This window comes from Pseudophryne corroboree, chromosome 6, assembly GCF_028390025.1.
Source record: "Pseudophryne corroboree isolate aPseCor3 chromosome 6, aPseCor3.hap2, whole genome shotgun sequence".
In the NCBI taxonomy this organism is placed as follows: domain Eukaryota; kingdom Metazoa; phylum Chordata; class Amphibia; order Anura; family Myobatrachidae; genus Pseudophryne; species Pseudophryne corroboree.
The window spans coordinates 332,833,645-332,855,917 of NC_086449.1; the positions used below are offsets into that span (position 1 = coordinate 332,833,645).

Here is a 22,273-nt window from a genome sequence, read left to right on the forward strand (position 1 = left end):
CCATCTATCATGAAAACACTACAGTTAGCTCCAGGCCATGTACTCATTGTGCTACCATTTTTTTGAACATTTGTAAAAATATAAGTAAAACATTTAACATGCATTTGCTATTGTGTTGGTTTTTTTTGTTGTTGGTGTTTTTTATATAGCATACTGAAGTTAACAAAAAGCAAGTAACTGTCTGAAATGGGTATAGTGGCACTATGTTTTATTTTGCAAACATTTACATTGGTTTCTCTGACGTCCTAGTGGATGCTGGGAACTCCGTAAGGACCATGGGGAATAGCGGCTCCGCAGGAGATTGGGCACAACTAAAGAAAGCTTTAGGACTACCTGGTGTGCACTGGCTCCTCCCTCTATGACCCTCCCCCAGACCTCAGTTAGAATTTTGTGCCCGGCCGAGCTGGATGCACACTAGGGGCTCTCCTGAGCTCTTAGAAAAGAAAGTTATATTTAGGTTTTTTATTTTCAGTGAGATCTGCTGGCAACAGACTCACTGCTACGTGGGACTTAGGGGAGAGAAGCGGACCTACCTGCTTGCAGCTAGCTTGGGCTTCTTAGGCTACTGGACACCATTAGCTCCAGAGGGATCGAACACAGGCCCAGCCTCGGTCGTCCGGTCCCGGAGCCGCGCCGCCGTCCCCCTTGCAAAGCCAGAAGATGTTCCTGAAAATCGGCGGCAGAAGACTTCGGTCTTCATTAAGGTAGCGCACAGCACTGCAGCTGTGCGCCATTGCTCCCCATGCACACCACACACTCCGGTCACTGATGGGTGCAGGGCGCTGGGGGGGGGGGCGCCCTGGGGCTGCAATAAGAGTACCTTACTGGCAAAATAACACATAATATAGTCATTAAGACTATATATGTGTAAAATCCCCTGCCATATATTCCATAAAAAAGCGGGAGAAGCCCGCCGAGAAAGGGGCGGGGCTATCTCCCTCAGCACACTGGCGCCATTTCCTCTCACAGCTCCGCTGGAAGGATCGCTCCCCAGGCTCTCCCCTGCAGTTTCCAGACTTCATAGGGTAAAAAAGAGAGGGGGGGCACTAAATTTAGGCGCAGTATCTGTATATTAATAGCAGCTATAAGGGAAAAATCACTGTATGTATAGTGTGAATCCCTACATTATATATAGCGCTCTGGTGTGTGCTGGCATACTCTCTCTCTGTCTCCCCAAAGGACTTTGTGTAGTCCTGTCCTCAGTCAGAGCATTCCCTGTGTGTGTGCGGTGTGTCGGTATGGCTGTGTCGACATGTTTGATGAGGAGGCTTATGTGGAGGCGGAGCAGGTGCCGATAAATGTGATGTCACCCCCTGCGGGGTCGACACCTGAGTGGATGGTTATGTGGAAGGAATTACGCGACAGTGTCAACTCCTTACATAAAAGGTTTGACGACATAGCAGATGTGGGACAGCCGGCTTCTCAGCCTGTGCCTGCCCAGACGTCTCAAATGCCATCAGGGGCTCTAAAACGCCCGCTACCTCAGATGGCAGACACAGATGTCGACACGGATACTGACTCCAGTGTCGACGATGATGAGACTAGTGTACATACCAATAGAGCCACCCGTTACATGATTACGGCAATGAAAAATGTGTTGCATATTTCTGATATTACCCCAGGTACCACAAAAAAGGGTATTATGTTTGGGGAGAAAAAACTACCAGTGGTTTTTCGCCCTTCTGATGAATTAAATGAAGTGTGTGAAGAAGCATGGGCTTCCCCCGATAAGAAACTGGTAATTTCTAAAAAGTTACTAATGGCGTACCCTTTCCCGCCAGAGGACAGGTCACGTTGGGAGACATCCCCTAGGGTGGATAAAGCGCTCACACGTCTGTCAAAGAAGGTGGCACTACCGTCTCCGGACACGGCCGCCTTAAAGGAACCTGCAGATAGAAAGCAGGAGACTATCCTGAAGTCTGTATATACACACTCAGGTATTATACTGAGACCAGCTATTGCTTCGGCATGGATGTGCAGTGCTGCAGCTGCGTGGTCAGATTCCCTGTCAGAAAACATTGATACCTTAGACAGGGACACTATATTGCTAACCGTAGAGCACATTAAAGACGCAGTCTTATACATGAGAGATGCACAGAGGGATATTTGCCGGCTGGCATCTAAAATAAACGCAATGTCCATTTCTGCCAGGAGAGGATTGTGGACTCGGCAGTGGACAGGTGATGCTGATTCTAAAAGGCACATGGAAGTTTTGCCTTACAAGGGTGAGGAGTTGTTTGGGGATGGTCTCTCGGACCTCGTTTCCACAGCTACAGCTGGGAAATCAGCATTTTTACCCCATGTTCCCTCACAGCCAAAGAAAGCACCATATTATCAGGTACAGTCCTTTCGACCCCAGAAAGGTAAGCGGGTTAAAGGCGCGTCTTTTCTGCCCAGAGGCAGAGGTAGGGGGAAAAAGCTGCAGCATACAGCCAGTTCCCAGGAACAAAAGTCCTCCCCCGCTTCCTCTAAGTCCACCGCATGACGCTGGGGCTCCACAGGTGGAGCCAGGTACGGTGGGGGCCCGTCTCAAGAACTTCAGCGACCAGTGGGCTCGCTCACGGGTGGATCCCTGGATTCTACAGGTAGTATCTCAGGTGTACAAGCTAGAATTCGAGACGTCTCCCCCTCGCCGTTTCCTCAAATCTGCCTTGCCGACGGCTCCCTCGGACAGGGAGGCAGTGCTGGAGGCAATTCACAAGCTGTATTCGCAGCAGGTGATAGTCAAGGTACCCCTCCTTCAACAAGGACGGGGTTACTATTCCACAATGTTTGTGGTACCGAAACCGGACGGTTCGGTGAGACCCATCTTAAATTTGAAATCCTTGAACACTTATATACGAAGGTTCAAGTTCAAAATGGAATCGCACAGGGCGGTTATTGCAAGCCTGGACGAAGGGGATTTCATGGTATCACTGGACATCAAGGATGCTTACCTGCATGTCCCCATTTACCCCCCTCACCAGGAGTACCTCAGATTTGTGGTACAGGACTGTCATTACCAATTCCAGACGTTGCCGTTTGGTCTGTCCACGGCACCGAGGGTATTTACCAAGGTAATGGCAGAGATGATGATACTCCTTCGAAAAAAGGGAGTTATAATTATCCCGTACTTGGACGATCTCCTTATAAAGGCGAGGTCCAGGGAACAGTTGCTGATCGGAGTAGCACTAGCTCGGGCAGTGCTACAACAGCACGGCTGGATCCTGAACTTTCCGAAGTCGCAGTTGGTTCCTACAACGCGTCTACTGTTCCTGGGGATGGTTCTCGACACAGAACAGAAAAAAGTGTTCCTCCCGGAGGAGAAGGCCAAGGAGTTGTCATCTCTAGTCAGAGACCTCCTAAAACCAAAACAGGTGTCGGTGCACCACTGCACGCGAGTCCTGGGAAAGATGGTGGCTTCTTACGAAGCAATTCCATTTGGAAGGTTCCATGCAAGGATCTTTCAGTGGGATCTGTTGGACAAGTGGTCCGGATCGCATCTTCAGATGCATCGGCTGATAACCCTGTCTCCGAGGGCCAGGGTGTCGCTGCTGTGGTGGCTGCAAAGTGCTCATCTTCTAGAGGGCCGCAGATTCGGCATACAGGACTGGGTCCTGGTGACCACGGATGCCAGCCTTCGAGGTTGGGGGGCAGTCACACAGGGAAGAAATTTCCAAGGACAATGGTCAAGTCAGGAGATTTCCCTACACATAAATATTCTGGAACTAAGGGCCATTTACAATGCCCTAAGTCAGGCAAGACCCCTGCTTCAACAACAGCCGGTGCTGATCCAATAAGACAACATCACGGCGGTCGCCCATGTAAACTGACAGGGCGGCACAAGAAGCAGGATGGCGATGGCAGAAGCCACAAGGATTCTCCGATGGGCGGAAAATCATGTGTTAGCACTGTCAGCAGTGTTCATTCCCGGAGTGGACAACTGGGAAGCAGACTTTCTCAGCAGACACGACCTCCACCCGGGAGAGTGGGGACTTCATCCAGAAGTCTTCCAAATGATTGTACAACATTGGGAAAGGCCACAGGTGGACATGATGGCGTCCCGCCTCAACAAAAAGCTAAAAAGATATTGCGCCAGGTCAAGGGACCCTCAGGCGATAGCTGTGGACGCTCTGGTAACGCCGTGGATGTACCAGTCGGTGTATGTGTTCCCTCCTCTGCCTCTCATACCCAAGGTACTGAGAATAATAAGAAGGAGAGGAGTAAGAACTATACTCATTGTTCCGGATTGGCCAAGAAGAGCTTGGTACCCAGAACTTCAAGAAATGATCTCAGAGGACCCATGGCCTCTGCCGCTCAGACAGGACCTGCTGCAGCAGGGGCCCTGTCTGTTCCAAGACTTACCGCGGCTGCGTTTGACGGCATGGCGGTTGAACGCCGGATCCTGAAGGAAAAGGGCATTCCGGAGGAAGTTATCCCTACGCTAATTAAAGCTAGGAAAGAAGTGACCGCAAACCATTATCACCGCATATGGCGGAAATATGTTGCGTGGTGTGAGGCCAGGAAGGCCCCAACGGAGGAATTTCAGCTAGGTCGATTTCTGCACTTCCTACAGTCAGGGGTGACTATGGGCCTAAAATTGGGTTCCATTAAGGTCCAGATTTCGGCTCTATCGATTTTCTTCCAAAAAGAACTGGCTTCACTACCTGAAGTTCAGACATTTGTTAAGGGAGTGCTGCATATTCAGCCCCCTTTTGTGCCACCAGTGGCACCTTGGGATCTCAACGTGGTGTTGGATTTCCTAAAGTCGCATTGGTTTGAACCACTTAAAACCGTGGAACTAAAATATCTCACGTGGAAAGTGGTCATGCTGTTGGCCTTGGCTTCGGCTAGGCGTGTGTCAGAATTGGCGGCTTTGTCTTGTAAAAGCCCTTATCTGATTTTCCATATGGATAGGGCGGAATTGAGGACTCGTCCCCAATTTCTCCCAAAGGTGGTTTCAGCGTTTCATTTGAACCAGCCTATTGTGGTGCCTGCAGCTACTCGTGACTTGGAGGACTCCAAGTTGCTGGATGTAGTCCGGGCCCTAAAAATCTATGTTTCCAGGACAGCTGGAGTCAGAAAGACTGACTCGCTATTTATCCTGCATGCGCCCAACAAGTTGGGTGCGCCTGCTTCAAAGCAGACTATTGCTCGCTGGATCTGTAGCACGATTCGACTTGCACATTCTGCGGCTGGACTGCCGCATCCTAAATCTGTAAAAGCCCATTCCACGAGGAAGGTGGGCTCTTCTTGGGCGGCTGCCCGAGGGGTCTTGGCTTTACAACTTTGCCGAGCAGCTACTTGGTCGGGGTCAAACACATTTGCTAAATTCTATAAGTTTGATACCCTGGCTGAGGAGGACCTAGAGTTCGCTCATTCGGTGCTGCAGAGTCATCCGCACTCTCCCGCCCGTTTGGGAGCTTTGGTATAATCCCCATGGTCCTTACGGAGTTCCCAGCATCCACTAGGACGTCAGAGAAAATAAGATTTTACTCACCGGTAAATCTATTTCTCGTAGTCCGTAGTGGATGCTGGGCGCCCGTCCCAAGTGCGGATTGTCTGCAATACTTGTATATAGTTATTGTTTAACTAAAGGGTTATTGTTGAGCCATCTGTTGAGAGGCTCAGTTATATTTCATACTGTTAACTGGGTATAGTATCACGAGTTATACGGTGTGATTGGTGTGGCTGGTATGAGTCTTACCCGGGATTCAAAATCCTTTCCTTATTGTGTCAGCTCTTCCAGGCACAGTATCCTAACTGAGGTCTGGAGGAGGGTCATAGAGGGAGGAGCCAGTGCACACCAGGTAGTCCTAAAGCTTTCTTTAGTTGTGCCCAGTCTCTTGCGGAGCCGCTATTCCCCATGGTCCTTACGGAGTTCCCAGCATCCACTACGGACTACGAGAAATAGATTTACCGGTGAGTAAAATCTTATTTTTTACTACCATAAAATGTGCCAATAAAATGGATGCAGCTAACATCAGTTGGTACAAGCCCATACTGTCCTATCTCACTGTCTTAGAACAATTCATTCCACTAACAGTATGTGTGATAGGGAGGAGGTCTTACCTCCAGTAATATTTGGGAACAGATTGTTTAAAGAAAATGAAGAATGATTGTTTTCCCATGCTTGACACATTCATTATTCCCTAGATCTTTAGCCCCAAGACAATGCTTCATTAAAAATTCTGCAGTGATCTCTTGATAGCCGCAGTACGACGACTTCTACTGCCTTTCCAATAGGAAGTTGGAGATGACGGTTAACTTTTCTTAAAATGTTCCAAATTCAAAGCTTTTTCTACATGTAGAGACTTTTTTTTTTGCAATTCTAACAAAGGTGTTGAAGTTTATTTTATAAATGTTTCATTATAAATGCAATTTCTACTTCCACAAATAGAAACCATTTTTGTTGAATTGCTTGAATCATACTGAGATACCTATGCAAAAAGATGTTTTAATTCCAACAGATGTTGCATTGTGTCAAAAAGGACCTTGAGCTAAGGCATAAAAACTAGCCAAGACGATTCTAATGAACGCCAGCCAACAAATTTGCCATGTAAATCAATTTTTGTCACACGGGGATGGTTTAAATATTGAAAAACAAAACCAATTCTATATAAAATCCAGCATAAAAAAAAACAATAGGATTAAATTCAGTTTAGATATCGCCTCCATCCTGGGAACCACTGACTAGCTTTACAGTCAAAATATGTGTGCATCACTATTAATATGTACATCCACCTGGATATGGAATTCTGAATGCAAAGAAATGACTTTAACATGTAAAACACTACTTAGTAGACACAGGACAAGTGCATTACACCAATAAAATTGTATCTGTCAATGTCCCTTGTCCTTGCCCCCAAGCTGTGATTTATGTCTCTTGGTGAACATTACAACTCCATTAAGAATTTGTGAAACCAAACTGTAAAATTACTCCAAAGCACTTGAAGTAGCGGACACTGATTATCATTAATGGCCCTATTGTCCTACACAAGGGCATTCATCAGCCAAGTTGCTGTGCTCATGCCTAGAGCTGCTTTTGGCCTTGTCCCTTAGTTTGCACAATCTTGGGAGGTCCACTCTCCATTGTCTAACGTTGCCAACTCTTTAGTAGCTGTGCTGAATTATGTGTCAGCATTATTTGTGTAGAAATTACAGCTCTGAAAAATGCACCACAAAAGAAGGCCTCACCTTTTGGTTTGAACGAGTCAAAATCATGCCATTATAACCATGTTCAGTAATGGTGTAGTGATGGAGGTAGGAATGAACCCAGGGTCTGAGGAGACTAGGCCCTGCGTGTTGTGCTTAAATGCACCAACCGCAACAAACAATGACGGTTATTGTTAGTCTAGACCAGTGATGGACAACAGGCTCATAAGTGCTCCTGGTGTGTATCAGGCGGTCTATCACTAGTGTATGCACTCTCATTAGCACTGATTATTATGTAGTCCTGTTGTCAGAGTTTATAGGCTTAACAAGTTATTGTGTGGTGTCTTCATATTGATGTAGTCACTAGAAGCATGAAATGCCCCTATGTGATTAAACTCTTAAGTGTAATAATAGCACATTTATGTAAAGCAATTTCCATATTGCAAATAATATTAGCTGCGATACCTTTGTTTTGAAACTTAACAAGAACAATCAACCTCTAAATCCCCCCATTCACCATGCAGCATAGGGTTTTCCATCCCAGAGGAGATGGGCACAGGAAGATATCCAGATACAACAGTGAAAGCCTATAGGTTGAAGTGGATATGGTGATAATCGGTATTGAGGCTTTAATAGTTTATCAGTGATGTCCATATACAAATTATATTAACGCATCGTCAACATTTAATGGTCACATTGTTTGTGGCCTCACCAATGCAACCAGTCAGAAACGCATAGTGGGTGGCTGCAGGAAGATAATCTTCCTGCAGCCACCAATCACAAAGCAACCTCCTGGTCCCTCTGCATCCCTGTACCCTCCCCCAGTATCTGTAATGCTGTTGATCACTGCTGATCGGTCTACATAGCAGGACCCCCCACCTGGCAGCTGCAAAGAGGAGCAAATGTAAATTAACCCCCCTAGTGTGTACCTTCAGCCCTCTAGTGTGTACCTGGAGGCTACAGCCACTGGGGAAATTAGGTTTGCAATATTCCCAATATTCCGTTGGTGATCTGATCTTTGATAAAACAATATTTTACAATTTTTGTGTGTGTGTGTGTGATGAGTGTTTTTTAAAAAATAATTTGCCGTTTAAGTGGTTAACTACATAATACAATGTAATTATTGTATAAATGCCATACTGTCAAGTATAATCTGTAGCATTTGCACAGTTCTATCAAATTATGTTATACAGTGACAAACTGAGATAAATTAGTTCTTTCTAACTTTCTCTTCTCTTTCTTCCGACCAGGTCTGTCCATAACCAAGAAGACCCACACATGTAAGTAAAAGCAGGGGGAACAGATTTACGTACACAAATCATCAGAGATAACCACCCACCTCCTTAGGCTGCTAATAAGGGGACAGTGTAATGTGTATACATGCTGGTATCTCTGCCTGCTGCTGCTGGGCGGTATTGCATTCATCCGTGTGTCTTTGAACGGAATTTAAACTGGAAATGATTGATTCCTATTATAAACTGATTATCTTTTCTCATGGCCCAATGACAGATGTTATATTTCTCTAATGTCCTAAGTGGATGCTGGGGACTCCGTAAGGACCATGGGGAATAGCGGCTCCGCAGGAGACTAAGCACAACTATAAAGAAAGCTTTAGACTACTGGTGTGCACTGGCTCCTCCCACTATGACCCTCCTCCAGACTTCAGTTAGTATCTTGTGCCCGGCTGAGCTGGATGCACACTAGGGGCTCTCCTGAGCTCCTAGAAAGAAAGTATATTTAGGTTTTTTTATTTTACAGTGAGATCTGCTGGCAACAGACTCACTGCAGCGAGGGACTAAGGGGAGAAGAAGCGAACCTACCTAACAGGTGGTAGTTTGGGCTTCTTAGGCTACTGGACACCATTAGCTCCAGAGGGATCGACCGCAGGACCCGACCTTGGTGTTCGTTCCCGGAGCTGCGCCGCCGTCCCCCTTACAGAGCCAGAAGCATGAAGAGGTCCGGAAAATCGGCGGCAGAAGACTTCGGTCTTCACCAAGGTAGCGCACAGCACTGCAGCTGTGCGCCATTGCTCCTCATGTACACCTCACACTCCGGTCACTGATGGGTGCAGGGCGCTGGGGGGGGGGGGGGGGGGCGCCCTGAGGCAATATATGACACCTTGGCTGGCAAATCTACATCATATATAGTCCTAGAGGCTATATAGATGTAAAAATACCCCTGCCAGTATTCCAGAAAAAGCGGGAGAAGTCCGCCGGAAAAGGGGCGGGGCCATCTCCCTCAGCACACTGGCGCCATTTTTCCCTCACAGCTCCGCTGGAAGGAAGCTCCCTGGCTCTCCCCTGCAGTCTGCAAGCTACAGAAGGGTAAAAAAGAGAGGGGGGGCACTAAATTTAGGCGCAGTATATATATATATATATATAAAAAGCAGCTATAAGGGAAAACACTCATTTATAGTGGGATCCCTGTGTTATATAGCGCTCTGGTGTGTGCTGGAATACTCTCTCTCTGTCTCCCCAAAGGGCTTTGTGGGGTCCTGTCCTCTGTCAGAGCATTCCCTGGGTGTTTGCGGTGTGTCGGTACGGCTGTGTCGACATGTTTGACGAGGAGGCTTATGTGGAGGCGGAGCAGATGCCTGTAAATGTGATGTCACCACCTGCGGGGTCGACACCTGAGTGGATGGTGCTGTGGAAGGAATTACGTGACAGTGTCGACTCCTTGCATAAAAGGTTTGACGACATACCAAATGTGGGACAGCCGGCTTCTCAGCCTGTGCCTGCCCAGGCGTCTCAAAAGCCATCAGGGGCTCTAAAACGCCCGCTACCTCAGATGGCAGACACAGATGTCGACATGGATACTGACTCCAGTGTCGACGACGATGAGACTAATGTAACTTCCAGTAGGGCCACACGTTACATGATTGAGGCAATGAAAAATGTGTTGCACATTTCTGATGTTACCCCCGGTACCACAAAAAAGGGTATTATGTTTGGAGAGAAAAAACTACCAGTAGCTTTTCCTCCATCTGAGGAGTTAAATGAAGTGTGTGAAGAAGCGTGGGCTTCCCCTGATAAGAAGCTGGTAATTTCTAAGAGGTTACTAATGGCGTACCCTTTCCCGCCAGAGGATAGGTCACGTTGGGAAACATCCCCTAGAGTGGATAAAGCGCTCACACGCTTGTCAAAGAAGGTGGCACTACCGTCTCCGGATACGGCCACCCTGAAGGAATCTGCGGAAAGAAAGCAGGAGGCTATCCTGAAATCTATATATACACACACAGGTGTTATACTGAGACCAGCTATTGCTTCAGCATGGATGTGCAGTGCTGCAGCTGCATGGTCAGATTCCCTGTCAGAAAATATTGATACCCTAGACAGGGACACTATATTGCTAACCGTAGAGCATATAAAAGACGCACTTTTATACATGAGGGATGCACAGAGGGATATTTGCCGGCTGGCATCAAAAATCAGTGCAATGTCCATTTCTGCCAGGAGAGGGTTATGGACTCGGCAGTGGACAGGTGATGCAGATTCCAAAAGGCACATGGAAGTTCTGCCTTATAAGGGTGAGGAGTTGTTTGGGGATGGTCTCTCGGACCTCGTTTCCACAGCAACAGCTGGGAAGTCTACATTTTTACCCCATGTTCCCTCACAGCCAAAGAAAGCACCGTATTATCAGGTACCGTCCTTTCGGCCCAATAGGGGCAAGCGGGTTAAAGGCGCGTCCTTTCTGCCCAGAGGCAGAGGTAGGGGAAAAAAGCTGCAGCATACAGCCAGTTCCCAGGAGCAAAAGTCCTCCCCCGCTTCCTCTAAGTCCACAGCATGACGCTGGGGCTCCACAGGCGGAGCCAGGTTCGGTGGGGGCCCGTCTCAAATATTTCAGCAATCAGTGGGCTCGCTCACGAGTGGATCCCTGGATTTTTCAGATAGTATCTCAGGGGTACAAGCTGGAATTCGAGACGTCCCCCCCCCCCGCCGTTTCCTCAAATCTGCCTTGCCAACCACTCCCTCAGGCAGGGAGGCAGTGTTACAGGCAATTCACAAGCTGTATTCACAACAGGTGATCGTAAAGGTACCCCTACTTCAACAAGAACGGGGTTACTATTCCACAATGTTTGTGGTACCGAAACCGGACGGTTCGGTGAGACCCATTTTAAATTTGAAATCCTTGAACACACATATATAAAAAAATTCAAGTTCAAGATGGAATCGCTCGTCCGGCCTCATGGAGTACTGAGCTCCGTTTTGAGCTCCGCTCACTGCTCCCCAACAAATACCATTTTCACGGCTTTTAAAGCCTCGTTTTGACTCCGGAGTGCCCCGCAGTGCCCCAGCTACCTATCCTGCAGCAAATGGATAAGTTTCTGGCCCCGATGACGGCGCACCCCCAGCCGGACTCACAGCAGCAGCCGCAGCCTCCACGCCAGGAGAAGCGACGTGCTGCAGGGACGATGACGGCGGACACCGCTGGTGATAGCGCTCCCCCCCTCCACAAAAAGTCTGCAGCTGAGGGACCTGCTTCTGGGGGCCAAGTAAGTGCCGGTAATGAAACCCCTGTGACCTACACAGATGTAGTGGCAGCCATAACAGCCACCATGACACCACTCCTCTCCAAGGCTGTAGCTGACATCACCAGCCAACTTCAACACCTAACACACAGAGTCTCTAAAACAGAACAGCAAATCACTGTAGTCTCCCATGACGTCGAGGGCTTGCAGCATACAGTAAAACGCCTCACTAATGACAATTACCAGCTATGGAACAAGATTGACGACATTGAGAACAGATCGCGTCGTAATAACATTAGGCTGGTCGGTCTGCCCGAATCTGTCAAGGGACCGGCACTGGCCCATTTTGTCCGCAACACCCTCCCCTCGCTCCTAGGCATAGAGTCAGTTTGCCAGGACATGGTTATAGAGAGGGTACACAGGGTGGGCCCGACACCGACCCCTAACAGACCGAGACCCCGCGTTACTCTGTTCCGCTGCCTCAACTATTTACATAAGATGGAGATCTGGTCGGCCTCTCGCAAGGCCAAAACCCTGTCGTGGGAGGGACATAAACTGCACATATTCCAGGATTATTCGGCAGAGCTGTCGCGCGCCAGAAAAGGTTTTTCCCCTGTATGCTCTAGACTGGTGGCAGAAGGACGCAAATTCGGCCTGTTATACCCGGCGAGGCTCCGCATCTACGAGGGTTCCTCATTCAAGGACTTCTCCAACCCCCCGGATGCATTGGCATATCTCCAGGAGCTGTCCCAGGCGAAAGAAGCCGACATCACTGATTCCACAGAATGACGTTTTAAGGCCCTAACCTAGTTATACTATGCTTTGACTTTTTAAATGAAAAGCATCTACATTGCCGTTTGCTGCATATGCAGATTAAGTTCTAAGAATTATGATATGTTTATATGTTCATTTATATACCATATGGTGTACTGCGGGGACCTCCTGGTCACCCTTATATATTCAGTTGCACACTGGGGAGCAGGGACGGATCTACCCCTCCCTGCCGGATGTATTTCTTGTTTTGCACACTGTTATTATTCAACTATTGCGGAAGTGCGGCACCAGACTCTAACATCTGGTTGCCCTCTCTCATGTATGCTCTTCCCCTTTTTCCCTGTATCTCTCCCCCTATTTCTGCTGACACCCTTTACCCCCCTTTTCATTTCAGCACTACTCTAAGTTCTGTGAAATGGTTGGATGCTGCAATAATGCATAATACGCTCATGCTGAAGGCTGCTACCCTTGACCCTCTATGTTTTAAACCATTTTTCCTGTTTCTCCCTGTTTCCAGGAGGGATGCCTGATCTCCGCTACGCTACATGGAATGTTGGAGGTATAAACTCCCCAGCGAAAAGGAGAAAACTCCTGATATATTTACAAAAAAGTGGCATTGACGTGGCATTCCTCCAGGAAACTCACCTGACCCCATCTGAAACATTAAAGCTGGGAATATTAGGCTGGTCCGTATTGGCATTCTCCTCCTACAACTCCAGAGCCCGTGGTGTAGCCATCCTGGTGCGCCGATCTCTACCATTTGAAATACACAACATCACTGCAGACGACTCAGGTAGATTTGTAGTAGTATCTGTAGATTTGATGGGCAAAAAATGTATTCTAGCTAACATATATGCACCCCCCCCTTGCTCCAAGTCCTACCTCCGACAACTAATTGCCCTCCTGACTCCTTTCATGGGAGATAATCTCATCATTGGAGGAGATTTTAATTTGATCTCTTCTCCACTCCTAGACAAATCCTCAACACGTAAGATCCAGCACACTACACTCCCCAAAATAGGCATCCCCTTTTTCTCATCCACTCTACAGGTTATTGACCTCTGGCGAGCCCTAAATCCAACAGAAAGGGAATACACCTGCCTCTCAGCGGCGCACGGCTCTCTCTCCCGCATTGACTACTTCTTTATCTCCCATACTCTCTTTCCTCAAGTCACTCAATGCACCATTGCCCCCATTTCCCTCTCTGATCACGCCCTGGTTACCTTTACTGCCCATTTCCCTGATGACAGAGACACCACCAAACTATGGAGATTCCCCTCCAGATTCTGCAAGTCTCTCACTTTCAAGTCCTTCTTGGAGGCTGCCTGGGACGACTATTGCACCAACAACTCTGAACACATTAATTCCGATCCATTTCTGTTCTGGATGTCGGCAAAAGCAGTACTCAGAGGTGCAATTCTTTCTTTTACCGCAGCTTCCAACAAGAAATACTCGGCTCAATACATATCACTACAAGACGCCTTATCCCAATCTTTTCAGATATATAAATCATCCCCCTCACCAACCACAAAACAGGCATACCTGACATCCAAAACCCACTTTGATGAATTCCTATCGGAAATGGGCGACAGGTATCTGTTCTCAGTTCATCATAAATTTCACAAGTTTGGCAATAAAACGGGACGGTTACTCTCCAATTTACTAAAGGGCACTTATTCCCCAGCGATCGTGCACCCCCTTCGCACCACACAAGGTACTCTAACCTCTACGAACAAACAGATAGCCCAGATTATGCATACTTTCTACTCACAGCTTTATACGTCAAAAGGACCAAACGTGCCTCCACAATTAATAAAACCCCAGTCCAACACCCTCTCTCACCCTCCGGAGCCCACTCACCCTCCAACCCCTTCAGGGACACACCAGTCCTCCCCCTCCTTTTGGGAGGCTCTCCCTTACCCTGTCCTATCGACAGAAATAGCTTCTCAACTTCTATCCCCAATCACTCTAACTGAAGTCCGCCTGGCAATAGGGCAATTGAAACCTCATAAGGCCCCAGGCCCGGATGGCTATACTGGGGAATTTTATAAACTCCTCCAACACAAATTTGATTACATCTTAGTCGAGGTTTTCAATTCCTTGTTGCTAGGGAAGACACCCCCTCCACATTTCAACTCAGCCATCCTTAAATTACTCCCCAAACCTGGAAGGGATTTGTCGCTTCCTGGCTCTTATCGCCCAATATCCCTGCTGAACCTGGATTACAAGCTGTTTGCAAAAATTTTAGCTGACCGTCTAAAACTCACACTCCCCCACACCATACACCAGGATCAGACCGGCTTCATAGTCGGCAGACATTCAGTGGTCAATGTGAGAAAGGTGATAGCAGCATTGCACTCCCGTCAACCAGATTCACCTAATTTGGACTCTGCCATCCTCTCTCTAGACGCAGAAAAAGCCTTCGACCTAGTCGAATGGCCACATCTTTATGCTACCCTACACCGATTTGGCTACCCGGATCCCTTTATCAAAGCTATCAGTACCCTCTATTCATCCCCAGCCACCCAAATATCCTGCAACGGCTTCCTCTCAAACCCCTTCTCTATTGGGAAAGGCACAAGACAAGGCTGCCCCCTATCCCCTCTCCTATTCGCCATTGCCCTAGAGCCCTTAGCCATTGCCCTCAGACTCTCTACCTCTTACACCGGTATATTCGTTGGCAAAACTGAACTTAAGGTCGCCCTATTTGCAGACGACATGCTCTTATTTATATCCAACCCACTTTCGTCTATCCCCGAAATTTTACGCCTAATCTCGGACTTTGGTGCAACAGCAGGCTACAAGATTAATGCTGAAAAATCAGAACTACTTCCTCTAAATATTACCCCCTCCTTGCTCACCACACTTACGCAAACCACTACCTTCACGATCACTCAATCACACTTTAAATACCTGGGAATAAACATTCCACGAGACAACACACGTATCTATGAGCTAAATTTTTCCACGGTTATCTCTGCTGTCCTCACCAAACTTGAGGGCTGGGCTACTCTCCCCCTATCTATGTTGGGACGGATCGCAGTCCTTAAATCAGTAATCTTCCCAAAAATCTTTTATATCATGCAGTCTCTCCCAATTGGCCTCAGAGACCTGGACAACACCAAGCTGCGCAGAGCCATGACCCGTTTTATCTGGCAAGGGAAAAAGCCTAAAATAGCTTTTGCGAAGCTGGTGATGGACAGGTCGGAAGGAGGGTTTGGAGTCCCAGACTTTATATCGTATTCCCTTTCAATTTTCATGCGATATGCCTCAGACTGGCTACTGGGTAAGAGCACTTATACAGACCTTACACTAGACACTGACGCCTTTAGCCCATTCTCCCCTGGCGCTCTTCTACACACAAAAAAGGCCCTGATCCCATCCTCCATCTTGGAACACCCTCTATTCAGGGACACCTATTTTAGCTGGGTGAAAATTCATAAGAAATTGAAACTAGACCATACTACCTCTACATATATACCTCTCTGGGGGAATCCATCCTTCCCTCCTTCTCTTCACAACACTCTATTTCTCCAATGGCGGGAGAGGGGGCTGTGCTCCGCTTCACAGGTTTTCGACCCAGGTGGACACATTACACAATTTGAAACGCTGAGAGACAGATATTCTCTACCCTCCTCCCACTTCTTCATGTTTCTTCAAATGAGACACTACCTCACATCACTCAATCTCAGCACCTCTTCTACAACTCACCTATCCCCACTAGCAAAAGTCATGAAGCAATGGGAGACTAAACCCTATAAAATTAAACAGTTATATACTCATTTAGTGAACATTCCCTCCACAACATATCTCCCAAAACTAGTTGCCGCATGGCAATCAGAGGTTTCAGACATCACCTCCTACGAACATTTGCTAAGCCACCACCAGCGCACCCTATCCATTTTGAACTCCGCATACCTTCAGGAAGTACATCTTAAAACCATACATAGGGCATACTTGCCACCTTATAATCAGGATGCCGACAACCCCTCCAACCCCAACAAATGCCCTAAATGCAAAGGGGCTAAAGCCACATTCTACCACTGTCTCTGGAGTTGTGCTAGGATCCAGCGCTTTTGGAACAAAGTAATGGGATTCATTAATACCAAATTCCACATCTCCCTACGGCCTGACCCGAGGGCATGTCTTTGTATGAATTTTTCCACGTGGAACTCCATTCCTGGGGTTAAGTCATTGTATCCTATGTTTACCATGCTATTTACAATCGCAAAAAAGATGATCCTGAAGCGCTGGGTTGTTAAATCCATCCCCTCTCTATCTGAAGTTTTAAAAGTTATGTTGACATATATTTATTTTGACCGCAAGACCACTGTTATCACAGGTTATTCCGGCCTTGCGGGGTTTCACAAAAAATGGAGTCCATATCTGTCCACACTTGATCAGGACACCCAAGCACAGATAACTTCAGTTTTTGAGAATCCCCTCTGGAAGATGTCTAAAGGAATCACTAGATGATGCCGTTTATAGGATTGTACTATACCTCTGTTCTAAATAACAACTTTTCATCCTCCCTTCTTCCCCTCCTTGGTTACACCCCTGGCATATCACCTTTCTAGCTTCCATGCCATACCTACCCACATACCTTCTTTTTCTTTCTCTTTACACTCTCACTCTCAATATATTTACCTCTAACTCTATATGTCGGCCTTCACTCTATGAACATTAATGTCGAATGTTGTAGCATCCCCCCCTTACCCGACATCCCGGGTTCACGCCTGGGAGACACCCTACTCAAGTAGGTATACATCAATTGTTAGTGCTCTGACTCTACCTACCCCCCCCCCCCCCCCCTCTCACCTCGCTCTTCTCCTCCCTACCCTTCTAAACCCCTTACCCCAAATTCTCTCTCTAAGACTCGATGTTATTTGTTAACTTTTTGCCTCAAACTGTCTGGTTCTCACCTACGATAGCCTACAACTACATAACACCACTATTCGCAGAGATCCAATACCCTGAGACAATAGGCTGTTAAGTTGTACTTACCTCAACGCTCTTGTATTTTTGATTGTCGATTGTGTTGTTACATTTGCACTCGAAAAACTTAATAAAAACCAGTTTTGCAAAAAAAAAAAGATGGAATCGCTCAGGGCGGTTATTGCAAGCCTGGACGAGGGGGATTACATGGTATCACTGGACATCAAGGATGCTTACCTGCATGTCCCCATTTACCATCCTCACCAGGAGTACCTCAGATTTGTGGTACAGGATTGTCATTACCAATTCCAGACCTTGCCGTTCGGTCTATCCACGGCTCCGAGGGTCTTTACCAAGGTAATGGCCGAAATTATGATACTCCTTCGAAAGAAGGGAGTTTTAATTATCCCGTACTTGGACGATCTCCTGATAAAGGCAAGGTCCAGAGAGCAGTTGTTAGTCGGGGTAGCACTATCTCGGGAGGTGCTACAACAGCACGGCTGGATTCTAAACATTCCAAAGTCACAGCTGGTCCCTACGACACGTCTACTGTTCCTGGGGATGGTTCTGGACACAGAACAGAAAAAAGTGTTTCTCCCGGAGGAGAAGGCCAAGGAGCTGTCATCTCTAGTCAGAGGCCTCCTAAAACCAAAACAGGTGTCGGTGCATCACTGCACGCGGATCCTGGGAAAGATGGTAGCTTCCTACGAAGCAATTCCATTCGGCAGGTTTCATGCAAGAACCTTTCAGTGGGACCTGTTGGACAAGTGGTCCGGGTCGCATCTTCAGATGCATCGGCTGATAACCCTGTCTCCAAGGACAAGGGTGTCTCTGCTGTGGTGGCTGCAGAGTGCTCATCTTCAAGAGGGGCGCAGATTCGGCATACAGGACTGGGTCCTGGTGACCACGGATGCCAGCCTTCGAGGCTGGGGGGCAGTCACACAGGGAAGAAACCTCCAAGGACTATGGTCAAGTCAGGAGACTTCCCTGCACATAAATATTCTGGAACTGAGGGACATTTACAATGCCCTAAGTCAGGCAAAAACCCTGCTTCAAAACCAGCCGGTACTGATCCAGTCAGACAACATCACGGCGGTCGCCCATGTAAACCGACAGGGCGGCTTGAGAAGCAGGACGGCAATGGCAGAAGCCACAAGGATTCTCCGATGGGCGGACAATCACGTGTTAGCACTGTCAGCAGTGTTCATTCCGGGAGTGGACAACTGGGAAGCAGACTTCCTCAGCAGGCACGACCTTCACCCGGGAGAGTGGGGACTTCATCCAGAAGTCTTTCAAATGATTGTAAACCGTTGGGAAAGGCCACAGGTGGACATGATGGCGTCCCGCCTCAACAAAAAGCTAGAAAAGTACTGCGCCAGGTCAAGGGACCCGCAGGCGATAGCTGTGGACGCTCTAGTGACACCGTGGGTGTACCGGTCGGTTTATGTGTTCCCTCCTCTTCCTCTCATACCAAAGGTACTGAGGATAATAAGGAGAAGAGGAGTAAGAACTATACTCATTGTTCCGGATTGGCCAAGAAGAGCTTGGTACCCGGAACTTCAAGAAATGATCTCAGAGGACTCATGGCCTCTACCGCTCAGACAAGACCTGCTGCAGCAGGGGCCCTGTCTGTTCCAAGACTTACCGCGGCTGCGTTTGACGGCATGGCGGTTGAACACCGGATCCTGAAGGAAAAGGGCATTCCGGAGGAAGTCATTCCTACGCTGATTAAAGCTAGGAAAGAAGTAACCGCAAACCATTATCACTGCATATGGCGAAAATATGTTGCGTGGTGTGAGGCCAGGAAGGCCCCAACGGAGGAATTTCAGCTGGGCCGTTTCCTGCACTTCCTACAGTCAGGGGTGACTATGGGCCTTAAATTGGGTTCCATTAAGGTCCAGATTTCGGCTCTATCGATTTTCTTCCAGAGAGAACTGGCTTCACTACCTGAAGTTCAGACTTTTGTTAAGGGAGTGCTGCATATTCAGCCCCCTTTTGTGCCTCCAGTGGCACCTTGGGATCTCAACGTGGTGTTGGATTCCTAAGTCACATTGGTTTGAGCCACTGAAAACCGTGGATTTGAAATATCTCACGTGGAAAGTGGTCATGTTGTTGGCCTTAGCTTCGGCCAGGCGTGTATCAGAATTGGCGGCTTTGTCATGTAAAAGCCCTTATCTGATTTTCCATATGGATAGGGCAGAATTGAGGACTCGTCCCCAGTTTCTCCCCAAAGTGGTATCAGCGATTTATCTGAACCAACCTATCGTGGTGCCTGCGGCTACAAATGACTTGGAGGCTTCCAAGTTGTTGGACGTAGTCAGGGCCCTGAAAATCTATGTTTCCAGGACAGCTGGAGTCAGAAAGACTGACTCGCTCTTTATCCTGTATGCGCCCAACAAGTTGGGTGCACCTGCTTCAAAGCAGACTATTGCTCGCTGGAACTGTAGTACGATTCAGCTTGCACATTCTGCGGCTGGACTGCCGCATCCTAAATCGGTGAAAGCCCATTCCACAAGGAAGGTGGGCTCTTCTTGGGCGGCTGCCCGAGGGGTCTCGGCTCTTCAACTTTGCCAAGCAGCTACTTGGTCGGGGTCAAACACGTTTGCTAAATTCTACAAGTTTGACACCCTGGCTGAGGAGGACCTAGAGTTTGCCCATTCGGTGCTGCAGAGTCATCCGCACTCTCCCGCCCGTTTGGGAGCTTTGGTATAATCCCCATGGTCCTTACGGAGTCCCCAGCATCCACTTAGGACTTTAGAGAAAATAAGAATTTACTCACCGGTAATTCTATTTCTCGTAGTCCGTAGTGGATGCTGGGCGCCCATCCCAAGTGCGGATTGTCTGCAATACTTGTATATAGTTATTGCTTAACTAAAGGGTTATTGTTGAGCCATCTGTTGAGAGGCTCAGTTGTTATCATACTGTTAACTGGGTATAGTATCACGAGTTATACGGTGTGATTGGTGTGGCTGGTATGAGTCTTACCCGGGATTCAAAATCCTTCCTTATTGTGTCAGCTCTTCCGGACACAGTATCCTAACTGAAGTCTGGAGGAGGGTCATAGTGGGAGGAGCCAGTGCACACCAGTAGTCTAAAGCTTTCTTTATAGTTGTGCCCAGTCTCCTGCGGAGCCGCTATTCCCCATGGTCCTTACGGAGTCCCCAGCATCCACTACGGACTACGAGAAATAGAATTACCGGTGAGTAAATTCTTATTATAAAATGGTATATGCTGGCACCCTCATAAATGTTATGTTGTGTGTACAGCTCATAATTTAATTAAATGTATTAATTACAACAGAGAACACTTTTCTAATTCATATCTTTCTATTCATTGCTAGAATGCTTAACAATAGGTTAAATGTGAGAGACTTTCTTGTTTGTTTTATATACTTTGCAAATTATTTGGCAGAACTTAGGGATCAGTTTCTGCTTGGCCAGAATCCTTCCAAGTGTTATTCATCATCGATGAATGGATAACATTGACCCCTCACTACCGATGGGACATCTGCCACAAAACATCAATGTTTGATTCCGGTTGTCACTGGCCCTCATTCCGAGTTGATCGCTCGCAAGGCGAATTTAGCAGAGTTGCTCACGCTAAGCCTACGCCTACTGGGAGTGTATCTTAGCTTCTTAAAATTGCGACCGATGTATTCGCAATATTGCGATTACAAACTACTTAGCAGTTTCAGAGTAGCTTCAGACTTACTCGGCATCTGCGATCAGTTCAGTGCTTGTCGTTCCTGGTTTGACGTCATAAACACACCCAGCGTTCGCCCAGACACTCCCCCGTTTCTCCGGCCACTCCTGCGTTTTTTCCGGAAACTGTAGCGTCTTTATCCACACGCCCCTAAAACGCCGTGTTTCCGCCCAGTAACACCCATTTCCTGTCAATCACACTACGATCGCCGGAGCGAAGAAATAGCCGTGAGTAAAAATACTATCTTCATTGTAAAATTACTTGGCGCAGTCGCAGTGCGAATATTGCGCATGCGTACTAAGCGGAATTTCACTGCGAGCGAACGACTCGGAATGAGGGCCACTGTTCAGTACCAATCAGAAGGCAGCAAATGAATTAGAACTCAGCAGGAAGCCATGTAGTTGAATATGAACAAACATCAGTACAAAATCATTAATGATAGGAGACACTGTCCTCTCACCAGGGTGTGAGATGTAGACCTTGTCGATGTAGGTGCGTCCGACCTAACGTCCGGATCCCCTCTCACCATCACTTGGGGGGATAAACACACAAGACAAAACATTAAAATGTGCAATGACCCAAGCTTATGCCACAGTCATTTGGCTCAGTGCAGCTCAGCATACATGGATCCAATATAGGACAACAGGACAAAGTATTCAGGGGTGGGTAGCAGTGGCGTAACTAGAAATTTTTCTCCCCCAAGCCAAAAAGTTCTTCGGCGCCCTCCCCCCCCCATAACCCCATAATTGACACTAGTAAAGAAACAAATATGCGCGCGCCGCCAAAAAGGGTGTGTGGCTTAGTTTAAATGGGCGTGGCTTCGTGTAAAGGGGCGTGGCATTGCAGGAAAAGACTACCTTATACCCCGGTTTTGCAACCTGCACGCCCAGACGTTAGCCACCACAGGAAAGAAAAATAATCCTGATTCATGCCTCTTACATTATTTGTCATTTTTCCTCCTTATAGTAATGCCCAGTATACATTATTCCACATACTGCAATGGCCTTAGCCATTATGCCACACACAATAATGCACATGACACAATATGCACACACCATAATGCCCCCGACACATTATGCCACACACCGTAATGCCTGTGACACATTATGACAGGAATCGCAATGCCCGTTATACATTATGCTACACACTGCAATGCCCCTGATACATTATAGCACATACAATGTCTGTGACACAGTATGACACACACCACAATGATCCTGAGACATTATACCACATACCACAATGCCCGTGATATAGTAT

The 22,273-nt window shown here is 47.5% G+C and overlaps 1 protein-coding gene across 1 annotated transcript in view; it reads left to right on the forward strand.

Annotated features, from left to right (window-relative positions):
• Window positions 1-22,273, forward strand: part of LOC134932198 (nuclear receptor ROR-alpha) — a 744,021-nt gene that overhangs the window by 464,789 nt on the left and 256,959 nt on the right. Inside the window, exon 2 of the mRNA XM_063926394.1 lies at window positions 8,385-8,414. Coding sequence (XP_063782464.1) covers window positions 8,385-8,414 — 30 coding nt within the window. The remainder of the gene's footprint in view (window positions 1-8,384; window positions 8,415-22,273) is intronic.